At 34.4% G+C, this 17,037-nt stretch overlaps 1 protein-coding gene across 21 annotated transcripts in view; it reads right to left on the minus strand.

The window, feature by feature from the left end:
• Positions 1–17,037, minus strand: part of CEP128 (centrosomal protein 128) — a 465,504-nt gene that overhangs the window by 334,228 nt on the left and 114,239 nt on the right. For all 21 annotated transcript variants that reach the window (XM_054449602.2, XM_054449600.2, XM_063651940.1 and 18 more), the window contains 4 exons: positions 13,971–14,057; positions 11,500–11,574; positions 9,501–9,633; positions 4,469–4,620 (listed from right to left, as the gene is read on the minus strand). In XM_054449602.2, the coding sequence (XP_054305577.2) occupies positions 4,469–4,620; positions 9,501–9,633; positions 11,500–11,574; positions 13,971–14,057 (447 nt within the window). The remainder of the gene's footprint in view (positions 1–4,468; positions 4,621–9,500; positions 9,634–11,499; positions 11,575–13,970; positions 14,058–17,037) is intronic.

Below are 17,037 nucleotides of genomic sequence, written 5' to 3' on the forward strand. Positions count from 1 at the left end.
TTATAGCCCCAAGTTTCTGCTAATGAATTATCATGTCAGTTGTCACTTAATTATCACTTTCAACATTTAATCTAAATGATGTTCAGCACCTTGTTTTTTTCTTTCTTTGAAGTTCTTCCTCGAATTTAAAAGTCAAATTTTTTTTCAAGAAGAGTAACTTGACGGAAGATGGAGGCAAAGATTAAATCAGGGGAAATAACTGATCAAGGATGCTTGGAATTCTTATGAATACAAATAGGCTATCAAGGTTAATGAGGTTCAACTTGAGTTTAGAAGGGAAAAGTGTACTTAGTATTTTCTATGCATATACAGATTTAAGATCTTAGGTACAATTTAAAAGGTAAATTATGCAAACTCAAATGTAGCTTCCTTCCATTGTTTTTTTAAGAGACATTTTTACTGTTTTTCTCTAATGTAAAACAACTGCTTGAAATATATATTCTGGATCAACAAAAACTAATGCAATTAGTAAGATACAGCAAAGGTCCCCTTAAATACTGACAAATCTTCCAGAAATGGATGTGCTTTTAAGAAATGACTAGATAGCAAATATTAGCTTTCAAAAAAAAACATAAATTTTTTACAACGTATTATTTCATTCAATAAATACTAATTAAGCACCTAGTATAGGTAAGACCGTGTGGGAACACATAGGGACACAGAGATAAAACTTGGTTCTTAACCCATTTGTAATATCAACAGGAATAGAAGCTTTAAATTCATAAGTGGCTCCCAGAATGCCACAACTCTGAATTATAACATCAGTGCATACTAGTAAGTGGCCCAGAGCAAAATCTGTGCACAGCAACATATCAAAAGAAAAATTAAACATAAGACTGAGCATCAGAGCGAAAGCATAGAAGATTGCTGGAATGAGAAGAGATGTCAGTTCAACACACTCCAGGAATAAAGACATAGAATCTAACTGAAGTATACGGTATCTCTGGTTGTAAGGACTCTGTAAAAAGGGAGGTGGGAGGTTGAGAAGTTCTCCGATAATTATGAACAAACAACCCTTAAGACATCGTTATTCTCTGATTCTGTGTTCATTAAGCAATTTTTTGGTTACTAATTCTAAAGCCAGAAAATTAGGAAATTGGTGCCCTGCATAAGAGAATAATGTTTTCATATCTGTATAAGGCTCTCACAGGGTAAATCAGTGAAGTGGTATACTCTTTTGTATATTAGGTCGGTGCAAAAGTAATCTCGGTTTTTGCAATTACTTTTGCATTGACCTATACGTCTCTCTTCTGAGTTTCATTGTTAATATGAGCCAGTCTCCTGGGTCACACACAGAAAACTCAAGTTTCCAGATGTGAGGACAAGACCTTGAAACATGATGTCTCCACCAACATAATGGCACCAAAGTTCACTCTGTCTTGGTGACAGAGCAGCTGGCTTTTTCCTGAGTCTCTTTTTCTACTTTATTTTTGCCGACTTTGCTTTTTTTTTTTTTTTTTTTGGAGATGAAGTCTCACTCTGTTGCCCATTCTGGAGTGTGCAGTGGTGCGATCTCCGCTCACTGCAACCTCTGCCCCCAGGTTCAAGCAATTCTCCTGCCTCAGCCTCCCAAGTAGCTAGGATTACAGGCACCTGCCACCACACCCAGCTAATTTTTGTATCTGTAGTAGAGATGTGGTTTCACCATGTTGGCCAGGCTGGTTTTGAACTCCTGACCTCAAGTGATCCGCCTGCCTTGACCTCCCAAAGTGCTGGGATTACAGGCGTGAGCCAGCCATAGTGCCTGGCCCCACTATGAAATTTTTAACAAAACGTACCCAGATTATTTCAAGAGAGTGTGAGAAAGGCGCCATAAGAATATTAGTGATATGGACAAAAGGATTATTCAGAAAGGATCACTTACAGCTGATATAATCCAATTCCACTTTTACATGGTGGAAAAAGTTTAGGATTTCCACAAAAAGAAAGAAAAGACATTCAAAGTTGTTCACAGAAACAGTGAACAACTGGCACAAAGGAAAAAATGATGGAGCTGAGTAGGGAAGTTTAAGAAAAAAGGAATTATTTGACAAGACCACATATGAGGTTCTATAGGAGAGGTGTCAGAAAGTGAAGGTTAAAAAGAAAGACATTAATGATTGAATAAATCATAAGAACTGTTACTATATATATGTTCTTGGGCCTGACCAATGATCTCATTTTGTGCATCTTTTTTGTTCATATTTGTTCTCTGAAAAGCAACTAAAGAAGATTAATCTCTCTTTTTTAATAGAATGCATAAGTCAACAGCTTCATACTACCCAATATGTTCCAAAAATAAAGCAGAGACTAAATTTCAAGAAAATTCTCAATTGTTAGAGGTTACAATTGAGTAATCTATGACCTAGTATCTCACAAAGTCTGCATGAGACATCACTTTGAGAATAGCTTGGTAACAAAGATATTCAAATGGCCTCCAAAAGGTGCCATAAGAACATTAGTGATACAGACAATAAACTTGTTCTAACTTAATAGTTCTTTTACAATGAAAAATAAGGGAAAATCAGAAGTGTCACTAAATCAGAAACAGCTGCAAATTTAATTAACTATTTTATTGTTCAAAATAAGAAAATCAGAAAAAATAGCACTAGTTAATGCTAATGTCTTACAGGGATAAACACTGTCTTTGTGATGTCCTTTGCAATGGCAACTGGAAAAAAAAATTTCATTCTCAAAAAGAAATTTATTCTTAGAAGCAAGACAAACTCAAAGAACTTTCTGCACCAATTTTATTTTTATTTATTTATTTTTTAGAGACAAGAGTCTTACTATGTCGCCTAGGCTGGAGTGCAGTGGCACAATCACAGCTCGCTGCAGCCTTGAACGCCTGGCTCAAGCAATCCTCTCACCTCATCCTCTTGAGTAGCCGAGACTACAGGCACAAGCCACTGCTCCCAGCCTGCATCCATTTTAGATCCACTGTGAGAAACAAGGAATCGGCTGCATTTGTGTTCTTTGCTATGTTGCCAGCACCTAGAACAGTATCTGGCATGTAACAGGCAGTCAATAATATTTGCTGTGTTGTAAAAACCTTTCCTCCAATTGTTTTTCACACCCAAACTCTATACAACCAAACCAAACTAACCCAAGAGGACTCAAATTCTTCCCCTAACCCATATGAAATTGTAAAAGAACTATTAAGTTGGGACAAGGGGAAAGCCAGGAATCTTGAATAAGAGCATTATTAGGCTATTACAAATAATTTTTTTAGTGCTCACATATTTGAGATTTTTTCCCAACATACACCATGATGGCAAGTGAAAAGAAACAACGTGAAGGCAGGAAAGAAGGGAGGGAGGACCAACGTGTGGTTATGAACATAGAGCAAAGGGATTTTTCTACCTTTTAGATCTATCCAGCATAGTTTCTTTTTAAATATGTGACTTCAGCAAAATAATCATATTTTAGCATTTTCATCAGCAGGATCAAGGGCTAAAATAATACCCATGAAGCAAACTTTAAAAGTTGTATAATTACCATTGCTCTGAATCAATTTCAAGTAAGTCTTTATTAAACATGTAGAGGGCTTTGTAAAGAGTATGTTAATATTTCATTATCTTTACAATTTGAATCTTGAACCAAATTTAAAAGACATTTTCTATTGATGTGCTGACAAGATGAAAGAGAAACGCAGACGAGTAACATTAAATATTTCCTTTGGGTTATATAAAATTAGGTGCTTTTAACACTAATTTTCTACCTTTCATTTTAATTTTGGAAATACTTGAAATTAGAACACAACTTCACTTACAAAAACAGATACAGGGAGGATTGATACATATCTGTTTCCAAATGTGTCATCCATGTTTAATCTAATTTGCATAATTGTAATTTCAATTAAACCATTTCCTTTTATGAGGTCCTTTCCTTTGATTTTTAATATATACTGATAATTACCTCATCTATGCTAAATAAAAGCAGGAAATGGTAGCTGCCTAGTTATACTCCATTCACGGTTACCACATCATCCATGATTGCTACACAACTCTAAATTAATGGAGGCATCGCAATTCCACCTCATGCAGAACAACTAGAGGTCTGAAAACCTTTATGGTTCCAAAGAAGAATTATCGGTAACATCTTTTCACTATGCATTCTGCCAGTTTCACCCGCAAAATAAATAATAATTCACTGTTCTCTCAAACAAAAAAGGTCCCTTCTGTCTGTAGAAAGGGTTCAATTGCTATTAGAACAAAAATATTTTCAAATTTAAAAATAGTAAAGGATTTCTCTGTAAAATAATAAAGGAAAATCATCCAGGTTCCTGGCTTTGGGGTCCTGAATGAAAGAGAAATGAATCCATAGAAATTTCTACATATAAGTAAATTAGTCATTAATATAACTTTATATTATCAATGCTCACACTAGAGTTCATAAAATAACACATCTTTATATTAAAATTTCATAAAGCAATTCCATGAGATAAAATTGAAATATTTCAAATATGACTTAAAAAGAGCAAAGTCACCTCTACTTGTGATGCCAAATGTGCTTTCTCCTTGTCTTTTCTCTCCATGCACCGTTTCACTTCCTCTAACTCAGATGCCATTGCACTGAAGTTCAGCTGCACTCTCAAATCTGACATTTGCTTCTCCAGGTCCTGTTTTTCCCGCTCAACCCCTTAAAAGACAAAATGTAAGGCTCAAGGGTTGTTCTTTACTCACAGAAGAATGTACTTTCAAATAGTACTGAGCCCTGATGTTTCAATATTCTAGCTATCATAATCCATTTATTGACACTGTTACTCAACAGACTTTGCCAGCCTGTTGTTTCAAGTTTTATAGCTTTCAAAAACATATACATTGCTATGTCATCAAATATTATTCCAGTTTGATACTAAAACTTAAAATGTTACCTGATTTCTGCTGCAATTTATTTCAAGAAAATCATACACATTTTTAAATTTTCCTCACATCTCTACATTATCTCCAAACGGTAAAACAAAAATACAAAAAGAGTTTTCAACTAAGCTACTTCATCTACGAAGTATTTTTTTGCAACATAAACAACAAATGATGCTATTAAATCTCTGATTGTGTATGACCAACCAATTTACTAATCCTTACTCATCTGGAGATTATTACCTGAAATTAATATATCATTTAACAATATAAATTGACTTAGTATTTAAATCAACATGAAATAATTGACCTATGCTACACAGGGGACTATAATACCTTCTTGTAATATAAGGACAAATAACAAAACTTCATCCTCAATGAGCTTACATCCTGATGTGGTTTGGCTCTGCCCCACTCAAATCTCATCTTGAATTGTAGCTCCCATAATTTCCACATGTTGTGGGAGGGACCAAGTGGGAGGTAATTGAATCATGGGGGCAGCTCTTTCCATGCTGTTCTCATGACAGTGAATAAGTCCCATGAGATCTGATGGTTTTATAAAAGACAGTTCCCCTACACAAGCTCTATTCCCTGCTACCATGTAAGACATGCCTTTGCTTTTCCTTTGCCTTCCATCATGATTGTGAGGCCTCCCCAGCCATGTGGAACTGTGAGTCCATTAAACCTCTTTCCTTTATAAATTACCCAGTCCCAAGTATGTCTTTATTAGCAGTGTGAGAACAGACTAATACATATCCCAAGAATAGAGACAAAATATAAAGTACTTTATGGAGTCTAAAATGTCAACAATTGGAACATATACTGTCTGTCATTTTAAAACTACTATCTTTCTAGTGGTTTCCTTTCCAGAAAAAAAAAAAGGAGGGAATGAAAGAAGAAAACACTAACAAATTAAATTTATATATCATTCATAAAATACATTCCAACTTCAGAATATTAGTGTTCAAAATTGTACATATTAGAATGGAAGGCATATGGGCATTTCAATAGGATGATAAGAGCGCTGATAGATACGTGTGGATTATACAGAAACAGTACAAACAGTAAAAGGGATTAGCTCTGTCTCAGTGAGGAACTAAAGTAGGAAGAACTGAGAACTAAGTCAGACATAAAGAATGAATACAAAATTTCACCAAGCAAAGGAGAAGGAGTTGGGGTGTTTTTAGGGAAAGCACATACCATAAAGAATACAGGTACAAAACTGAATTTAACATTCAGGTAATTGCACACACAGTAGTTTCAAGTAGCTAATACATCTTGTATGTTGTGAGGATGGGAGGAGGGAGTGTCAACAGAGTTTATGTGTTGCTAGGAAACTTAGAAGAATTTATCCTACAAACCAAGCATCAGCAAACATTTTCTATAAAGGATCAGATAATAAATACCTTAGCTATATGATTTCTGTCATAACTACTCAATTCAACCACTGTATTGCAAAAGTAGCCTAGACGTTGCATAAATGAATGGGAGTAGCTGTGTTCCAATAAAGTTTATTTACAAAAACAGGTGGCAGTCTGGATTTGGCCCATGAGCCCTACTTTCCCTACTTCTGATAGGTATCCAACCTGCAAATGTACATATTTATCTATTTGTAAATGTATTTGTTTATTTTATAAATATATGTATTTTATTTTATACATATGTGTATATTTGTGTGCATATAACATGTCTCAATAATATGTATATATTGATACGTTTCTTGATATATACACATGGATGTAACATTAGAACGGATATATATTATATAAAATATGAAGGCATGTATGTATACATATATGTATACTTTATGAAACATATATATTTGATATGGAGATATATTTTGGTATGTTTACATATATATATATACTAGTAAAGATAAATATACACACACATCTATACATACATACACATGTAGTATACGTAAACATTTCCCAAAAAAGTTAAAATATTTAAAACAAAAAGTATAAAATATAAACAGCATTACAAACACTCCATTTTGGAGAATGCTTGGTCAGTATAGGATAGCAGTTAAGATCTCAAGTTTGGGGAAAAAAAAATTGGAGTCTGCTACTTCCCTCATGTGTGATCTTGGGCAAGTAACTCAACCTCTTTATTCTTGGGTCCTTTTTATAATCATTAATATAGAAATAAGAAATAAGAATAGTGCCCTTTAGTAGTAGGAAAGAAAATAGATTACAGAGAAGCCAGAATAGGTAAGACAAGAGAGTACTACATGTCCTATACTGACCCAAGCATGCTTAAGCTGGGGCAGTGGGAATAAGAAAGAGAATGTTGCAAATTCAGGAGATACCAGGATGTACAAATAGGCATGAGATAGAAACTAATTATATGGAGGAGAGAATAAATAATTTCTATGTTCTTTGCATTTTAGGCTTGGATGTCTGGATGGAGGATGAAGCCACACACTGAGACAGGAAAGAAAAACACGTTTTGAGGAGACGATGAATTCAGCTGTGTATCAACATGCATTCTGAGGAACAGCATACGGAGATATCCAATGAGCAACTCCATCTGGAGGGCCAATGGTTAGGAGAGCAAATAGAGCTAGATTTAGGAATTATCACCTTTAGGTGATAATTTTTAATGAATTCCCAGGCAGAAATACTAAGTAACAAAAGCCATGAATAGGATAGTAGGCAAAACCAACATTTAAAAGACAAACTGTGAACACAGCAAAAAGATTCAAATACAAAGAATGTAAATAACTAAGGCAGAAGAATTAGGAAAGGCAAGGGGCATAGAAGTCAGAGGAAGAGTTTCAAGAAGGAAGAAGAAATAAGCAGGTAACAGTAAAATAAGTAATGCAACGACATCCTCGGAATTGACAGAGGAGATTGCTAGCAAATCATGCAAAGTCAATTTTACAAATAGAGGTGGAACCCATTTTGCAGTGGCCAGAGGAAGAAATACCAGCTGAAAATGCGATAACTATGATTTCTAATGTAGAACTGTCTTTAAATAATGTAAGTATTCTGTAAAGATGAAAAACTCTACAATTGTTAAAAGGTGAAGAAGTCCATTATCATATATATATAAAAAAACTTCCAAAATTTTTTTCGTACCTGATAAGTAGCTAAGAAAAGCTCAATACTTTTAGTCCTCAAAGACTTACAACATAAATAATTACATTTTATGAGGTATCAAAACATAACAAATGTGTTGGTCTTTGTTCCAACAATTCCTATGTGCATCTTTATGAAGTCTGATGAAGAAGCTAACAGCTTAGGATTGTTTAAAAACAAGTGATATTCTGGGTCAAATGATACTTAAATTATATCACATGAAACTTAACGGCATACAAATAAAAATATGCTAAGATTTGGATATAGTTTATTTGTCCTCACCAAATCTCATGGTGACATTTTATCCCCACTATGGCTGTTAGGAGATGGGGCCTACTGGGAGGTGTTTGGGTCACAGAGACAGGTCCCTCATGAACAGCTTGGTGTCCTTCTTGTAGTAGGAGTGAGTTCTTGCTCTCCTGAGGCTGGATTGGTTCTCAAGGGAACTGATTAGTTCAGACAAGAGTGGGTTGTCAGAACGCCAGGACATCCCTTGAATTTGGTCCCCCTTTACACATCCCCACTCCCCATTTGACCTCTTTTGCATTGTTTGGATGGAGCACAAAACTCCTCCCCGGAATTCCAGCAGATGCCAGAGCCATGCTTCTGGTACAGCCTACAGAACTGCGATCTAAATAAAGCTTTTTTCTTTGTAAATTATCCAGCCTCAGGTATTCTTTTAGTGTAACACAAAACAGACTAAGAAAATATATTAGAATAGCTTTGTCAAAATTTGTCATCCATTGAAGATTTTCTGGCAATGTGGAAATTCTAGCTTAGGCAACATATGGAGGTGTATTTGGAAAGCCTGGGGCAACGTTTACCTTCCCTGAATTTAACAGTACATCAAACACTTATAAAAATTTCACCAATACTTTGAGCACTTGAGTAGGAAGCCTCATTACTGGGATAACACAGAAGCTGGGCAATGTGAACTCACCTAATAGAAACAATTATATAAACTCAATATTATCATTATTAAGCCTGAACATACATCCAGTTATTAAATTCCATAATTTAACACCTCCACTGAGAAGGTATCCTAATATTTTTCAAACACAAAGCATTCCTAATCCACATAAAAAGCCAGTGATATACCTCATGACCACTTCTGAGTTGTGATTAATTTTTGTCACCAACTCCAGATGACAAAAAAGATAGGGTATTGACTTTAATTTCTCTTATATTGAAAATTGAGATAAGAGAATGTGAAAGACAGAGCAACGTTTACAATTTAAGTACAAAGACCGGTACACACTTACACATATGCACATATATTTGAGCATGGGAATAGGAGGCTGGAAAAACTACTGCTTTTGCAGGCTCTTTCTAAGAGAAAGCCCCATGGTTAAGTAGGTCTAATAGCCTAAATGGGTTTGAACCAAGCAGGGAAGATATTAAAATGGGATGATGCTAAATTATTATCAACTTATCAGAAAATTTTTAATGGATCAAGAAATAGTATGACATGAGCATCACAAAGGAATGCAATTCTGAGGATGAAAAGTATTTTCTAAGAAAAACCAAAAAGCCCCCACACAAATTATCACATTATTAGGTACAAATCTACTTTTACCTCTCCTAAACCTCCAGTCCTCCCCTTGTTCATCCTGATAGTTTGACTGTTGCTTGGAAATCTGAGATACTTGATGCTGTAAACCCTTTCGATCACCCTCTGCTTTCGTAAGTTGTGTACGCAGTTCTTCTACCTAAACACATGGTCAAAAATCAAACATCGGTTTTCACAATCAGAGAAAGACCTACTCCAAATGGGCTATTGTAAACACAAGTTGAATCCAGGTTAATCTCCTTCCAAGCATAGTGGAACGGTTTCCTGCTCCCTTTCCTCATTCCTCTCATTTCTTCCACAAAGAATAAATGAATGGTTTTTCCTTCTCTGTGTCCATTGTGGCAAAGAATGTGACTAGATTTTTTTTAATCACTTATTTCGTCCTCAGTCTACTCCATTGCTATTAACCCAAATCAATTTCAATTAAGTATTATACTTCTTATATTTTTCTATTTTCACCCATTTGCTTTCATGTAAACATGGTCTATTGGTTGTTAAATTCAAGATAAATGATCATGATTTGGCATATTTTGATATTAAAATCATGCTCAAAATAAGTATATAATAGATGCTGTTGAATAAACTCTAAACTCCTTGAAGTCAGAAACTGATTTGTTTATCTTTCTATCCTTAGACTGCCAAATTACCTAGCACATAGCCGGTACTTCCAAATGAACATTAAACAAGTTAACAGTGGCAAAAAGATTCAGCTAAAATCACAATGACAATCTAAACAAAGAAATCTCTTGCTTCCATAACTGAAACTGGAGATTATAAGTCAGAGTTCCAAACAAATCAGAATGGAATTCAATACAAATATAAACTTCCAAAAAGGAAAGTTTGAACTCTGCCAAAATTAATTCCATGTGACCACTGGCTGCAGAACAAAGTCAGCGAATATTTTCAAAGGTTTTGTAAAACAGGTGCTATCTTGTATTTTTCAGCACCAATTGTCAGAATGTAATACTCCTTCTGAACATCTATAATGCTTGACATCTTTGCCTACCCTTAGCATATTCTGAAGGTGTGTTATATAACATACACTTCAAAACAGAAGAAAGTATAATTGCAGTTTGTATTAAACACAGACAGAGAGGCAGTTAGAAACCCATAAGCCCTTATCCAATGTATGTAAGATGGTTATTTAAAGTTACTGAACTTTAAACATCAGAAGCGCCAAACTCCCTTTATGGGCTGATGGAATGCAAAATGTTATACTTTAAAATCAAGCCTTATTGGCCAGGCGTGGTGGCTCACACCTATAATCCCAGCACTTTGGGAGGCCGAGGCGGGGAATCACGAGGTCAGGAGATCGGGAACATCCTGGCCAACATGGTGAAACCCCGTCTCTGCTAAAAAAAACAAAACATTAGCCAGGTGTGGTGGCACATGCCTGTAATCCCAGCTACTGGGAGGCTGAGGCAGGAGAATCGCTTGAACCCGGGAGGCGGAGGTTGTGGTGAGCTGAGATTGTGCCACTGCACTCCAGCCTGGCAACAGAGCAAGATTGCGTCTCAAAAAAAATAAAATAAAATAAGCCTTATCTTTGGTTTAAAAGGGTCAAGTAGTATCTTGAAAACATGAATTAAAGACAATGACATTATTCAAAGTAACCTAAACATGCAAAGGTCTGTTTTATGTAGTTTACTTCTTCCTTTACTTCCCAATGCCTCCTGGAATAAAATTAAGCTCCTGGGAAAATTTTCTTATACATTCAGTCTTACTTTTACACTGCTCATGCTAAGAGAGATAAGTAGTCAGTTGTAGCAGCAATCAGCAAGATACACCGTCACAGTGGGGACTTTGGCTGGTGTTTGCACTAGCTTTCTCTGAATTTCCCTGAAAGAATTTTATCCTTTGCTTAGGTGTGCTAATATACATTCCTTAGGAAAACATTTTTTCTAGACCTAGTTTTTTTTTTCCCCCTTTCACAAACACATTTAAATAGAGCTACTCAATCCTGATTTAATGTAAAAGTATATTATAATAACTTGCATAGACTTACCTGATGCAAAAGTGTTTCTCGGCTGCCTTCTGATTGATTCAATAACCTTCGAGATAGCTCCAATTCCTGTTCAAGCTAGAGTTAAGGATAAAGAAAAATGTCCAATGAAGCAGAAGATAACTAAATTATTATGGGCACAGTTTAAAAGGAGAAAAGTGGAAAAGTTTTCAGAAGACATTTACAGCTAATATAAAAGAATAAATATCTCACTATGAACATATATCAATACTTAAATTAAAATAATGTGAATCGTATAACGTAAAGTGAACTAGACCAGGCCTCAGGAAGTCTGGGATCTAGTAAGTTTCACCTCAACTGTGAGCCAGTCCAAGTCTCTTCTCCTTTGGCCTCCATTCTATCATCTCTAAAATAAGTATTTTATATTAAACAGTCTCCAAGATCCCTTCCAATTCTAAATCTCTTTAATCTAAATTCTAAGGCAATTCTTTTCTTTAAATTAGAATATATAGTGTCAAATTAATTAAATTAGAATAAAAACTGCAGGGACCCAATAACTCAAAAGTTTCATCTAATTGGTGATTTCCTACATTCCTAATATTTCTAATATTCATAAGACACTCCTTAAATTTTTAAATGTCTAAATTCAGAATGAGACATTTAAAATTTCTGTAATGATACTGCCATTAGATAAATATCAATAAAAAATGTGACCAGTTCAGGAGATCAAGACCATCCTGGCTAACACGGTGAAACCCCGTCTCTACTAAAAATACAAAAAATTAGCCAGGTGTGGTGGCGGACACCCGTAATCCCAGCTACTCGGGAGGCTGAGGCAGGAGAATGGCGTGAACCTGGGAGGCAGAGCTTGCAGTGAGCCAAAATCACGCCACTGCACTCCAGCCTGGGCAACAGAGCGAGACACCGTCTCAAAAAAATGTGACCAGTTAAATGACTAAATATTCTACAAACTCCTAACATGCCTAGATGATTTCAAGTTGAAATATGTAATAGGATAGAACACAAGTTTCTTAACAATTTAGAGCTTATATGTGCTAGACTTGTTTGCATTTTGTAACAGTAAGATAGTTTTATAAAAATCACACATTTATATTAAGACGCTTGTAAGTGCTTAGATGTGTAATACTTATACTAAACTATCATTTCAGTTGAACAACTGCTATCTGTATATTAATCATTTAATAACTGTACATGTGGTAGGTGTGCCTATGAAAGAACATGAGGGAGCCTTGTGGTGATAGAACAGTTCTGTATCCTGATGGTGGTAGTGGTAACAAGAATCTATACAAGATAAAAATGGATTGAACTTCACACAAACACACACACACACACAAATACAAATGAGTTATATATATAAAGCTGGTGAAATCTGTATAAACTAAGTAGATTGTACCAACACCAATTTCCTGGTTTTGATATTGAATGGCAATTATGCAAAATGTTACCATTGAGGTAAACTGGGTGCATGGGACCTCTCTGTGCATCTTGTTTTACAATATCCTATAAATCTATAATTATTTCAAAATATATCTTTAAATCCCAATATATAATTTTTTAAAAATTATACATGTGGCTCATAAAACAAATGTCATACTAAAAAAAAGTAAAGTACATGTGGGGATCACAGAATCCACATAAATACTGTCCTGTTTTTTAGTCTCTATGGAGAAATAGAGTGAAGAAATCATACTTGAAGCAAAATGACTTTGAACTCAACCAAAACCCATATTGATCATAATCCCTGTGTAATTTCAACATCGCAACTCCCAAAGGGCAAATTTGATGACCTAACATACTTCACTTACCCTAAAAGCAGCAGGGAAGCTGCCTTTACATGAGTTGGTGAAATAAAATAAAGGAGGCAATGGTAGGTAGAAAAAAGCAATACGGAGTAAAGAACTGGGCAAATTTTCACTTCATCACTCATTACTTTGAGCTCATCCTTAAATCTACTTATTCGCAAATTAAGGAAGAGTTGTTTTGCCTCTGAATTCCTTTCTAACTCTAAAGTGCTAAGCTCTACGTGTTCATAGACATGAACACACAGTTCATAAACATGAACATATGTCAAAGATCGTTGATATTTAATAGAAATAGAGAATGTTTTCAGAACTGGCTGCTTACTATATCTGTCCACTATAATGAAAATGAATATAACCAAAATATCCAGTCGCCAAATGACAGGTCTTTTCTAACCCTACAACAAAGTCAAGTTCTTTAAATGTTTCCAACAAGAAAAAGTAAAGTTTAATTCACCTCTCAGAAAGGAGAGTGGTTATAGATGACAAGGTAGCAAACAACTTGCTTATCTGTTTCCAAGAGCAAGTCCAGTCCTAACAAGTAGAAGAGCTGTTGAACCAATTGACTCCATATAGAAAGATAAAGAACTCACAATGTTCTAAAGGATCCTAGGGACACTTTTCAAGGCGCTCAACAAATACTACTGGCCCCAAACCACTTTATTCTTTGAAAGATAACTTTTAAAATCTTACCTGATTCTTCTCAGTTTCAGTTTGTCTTAGCTTATTTTTTATTGCCCCCTCATGCTCATCTGCTTTAGCTTCTTGTTTCTTTAGTGCCTGGAATGAAAGAGGTGGAAAAAAAATTATTCCAAAATATGTACAAAACTGAAAGTCACTACTAGAATTTATTATGTATTAGGGCTGAAGAAGACATGGATATGAGTTACACAAAATCTATAAATTACAATCTGCTCATAAGAACACTTCAGTGGGGATAAAATATAAACAATTCCTGATCATCCTAATTAATATTCACTTTGTTTCCTTTTTTTCCCCATCTTTGGGAATTTTATTACATTATTTAGAGGGCCTAGATAGCTAACAGTTTTCTTGGAAACAAATATTCTTTTCTACAGTTTCCCCTCTTTAATACAATGAGGAAAAAGAAAGTTAAGAAAATACACATTCCAAAAGTTAACTATAAAAGTGTTTGCTTTGGTTTGTTTCTACGTTAGAACAAAATTAAACTTAAAGGGGAAAATTATACTTGGAACTGTCTTTCATAATATCTGAAATGCATTCCATTTGTTTAAAAAATATTTTTAACAATTTTAGTGTTTAGACTTAGCAAGGTGTATGTGTAAAGTCCATACGGCTTGTGAAAAGCCAAGCTGCCAGAAGCTTTTTCCAACAAGATCAACAGAAAAACAATTTTTAGGCAAACAGCAAAATATGTTAAAAACTGCTTTGATGCAAGTATACTCAATCAATTTCAGCTCCCTCTGCCATAATTCCTACTCTCAAATAGAAATTGAGTAAAGAGGCAGAGAAGCATCAACAAAATGAAAAATAATTTTGATTTGAGAATAACAATATTATCACACTTTTACAGTGTTTAGTACATCCAGGCATTCTTCTTCTTCTTACATATAATAAATAAATATATTACATATATTCAAAATATACATTTACTCCTCATGATGATTCTATAAATTATTATTATTATTCCAAGCCCATTTTATTAAAGGGGAAATTGGAGCACAAGGAGTTGGATCATCTGCCTAACGTCACTCACCTACTCAGTGACAGAGACAGGATATAGATTCTGGCTGCCTGCCTCTTAACAACTGAGTGCACTGCTTCTTCATATTGAAATAATAATACCAAACTTATAGGGTAGTGGTGAAAACTAAATGGTTTGATATCTGTAGAGCACATAAAGCAATGTCTGGCTCCTAGCACATGTGCAATAAAATGCAACTATTATTATTGGTAATAGTAATAGCCTGGGTAACAGAGTGAGACCCTCAAAAAAATGAAATTAAAAAAAATCCAAATTTCTATGTTTAAGTTGGTTGAATAAAAGAAACTCTAATTCTCTTGGATACTTAGAAATTTGCTAAAATAATATTGTGCTACTCCTTTCTTCCTTACTTTCCCCTTAGAACATCTGATAAGTTGTTTATAATACTGATTTTCCAAAATCATATACTTTTCTATTATAGCTCTACTTGCTGCCTAAAACTTTAAGTCTCCTTTTTTCAATTTCTCCTTTTACTCTAAGTTTATGTAAGTCTTAAAAAATTTTTGTCAATGATAACTTCAATTCTATTGTTTTCAATAAGAAGCAAAAGTGAGATACTAAGGAACAATCCAAAGCAAATTACTACATTTCCACTATATCATCTAGAAATGCCATTAAGTTTGAACACTAGCTCTGCTTTCTATATACCATGAGTCAGTCAACAAGTAAACACAAATGCAATATTCTAGCCTAGAATACTGAACCAGTTTTTCTACATTATCTAGTTTAAAATGAAAGACAAAGAAGGAAAATCTGACACTTAAGACCCATTAAATATATATTGATGCACCTGTAAACACTGAAAACACAGATAATACTCAAAGAGAGATATTTTTAAATCAACCAAATCAAAATTACAAGCCATTTTTTAAACTTTAATAATAAACATTAACTAATTTACTACCTTTTTTTAAGGGTGTAAGCCTGCACTGGATTTCTTTTCCATTTGACTTAAATCAAGCAACTCAGATTTATATTAAAACTAACCCAGTAAAAGCAGTTATAAAAGAAGAAAAAAAAAATCACATGCCAATGAATTTCAATAATTATGTTATTTTGTCCTTTAAAGCTTGTTTGTCTCCTAAGAGCAGTTTAGCTAAAAACTATCATGTGCCCTGCTCCAGGATTTAGATTGTCTTTTACACGTTTAAGATCACAGCAACAACAATGAGCCTTAATAGAGGGTCCCCGGGGCACATTTAAATCTTTAATAACAACAATTTTTCTTCTTTCCCTTAAGTGTGTCATATCGTGTATTGTACTACTGCATTTCCTTAGCGGTAGCTGATTCTAAACTCTCATAGTTATATATAATAAAAAAAAAAAAGGTAGCTTTTTCTTTTAGAGAGTAGTAAAAAGGGGAAAAGAAAAATGTTTGTAGACCTCTCACTTAACCATAAAAATCTCTACAACACTGACAACAAGCATGTTTATCAAGAGGCTCTAACAGATAACACACTCCAAGATGTAGAACAAATAGGGAATTAAAGGCCCTTTGTCTGCTTTAAATGGACCAGCAAGCTTGGTTAAGAATGATGGCATGGGAATGAAATAAAAATCGCATGTTAATTCCCACACAGGCCAATGAAATTTCCGGAGAAAAATTATAAACATAACCTATCCCAAGTTCTCCTAATCACTCAGCAGTGCTACAATGGCACACCTTTGGTCACAAGGGCAAGAACATGTAGATCATTCACTGATAAACTAACAACACTATAGAAAAACAAGTCTGTGCTCATATTAAACAGTCAGCATCATTTACTTGAAGGTACAAACTATCAAATCAGATTTTTTTTCCGGTAACAATAAAGAATGAAAAAGTTATATCACTGAAAACTAGAAAATCATTGTTCTTACTATATTTTGTAATTAAATTCTTCACGTGGATAGAAAATAAAAGCCAGTGAAAAAAATATTTTAAGCTTAACAGAATATAATGTGATTCCAATCCAAGTTAGACCACATGAGCTATAAATTGAAGTTACAAGTTGTTTATATTTATGTATATTA

This window comes from Pongo pygmaeus, chromosome 15, assembly GCF_028885625.2.
Source record: "Pongo pygmaeus isolate AG05252 chromosome 15, NHGRI_mPonPyg2-v2.0_pri, whole genome shotgun sequence".
NCBI classification, from domain to species: Eukaryota; Metazoa; Chordata; class Mammalia; order Primates; family Hominidae; genus Pongo; species Pongo pygmaeus.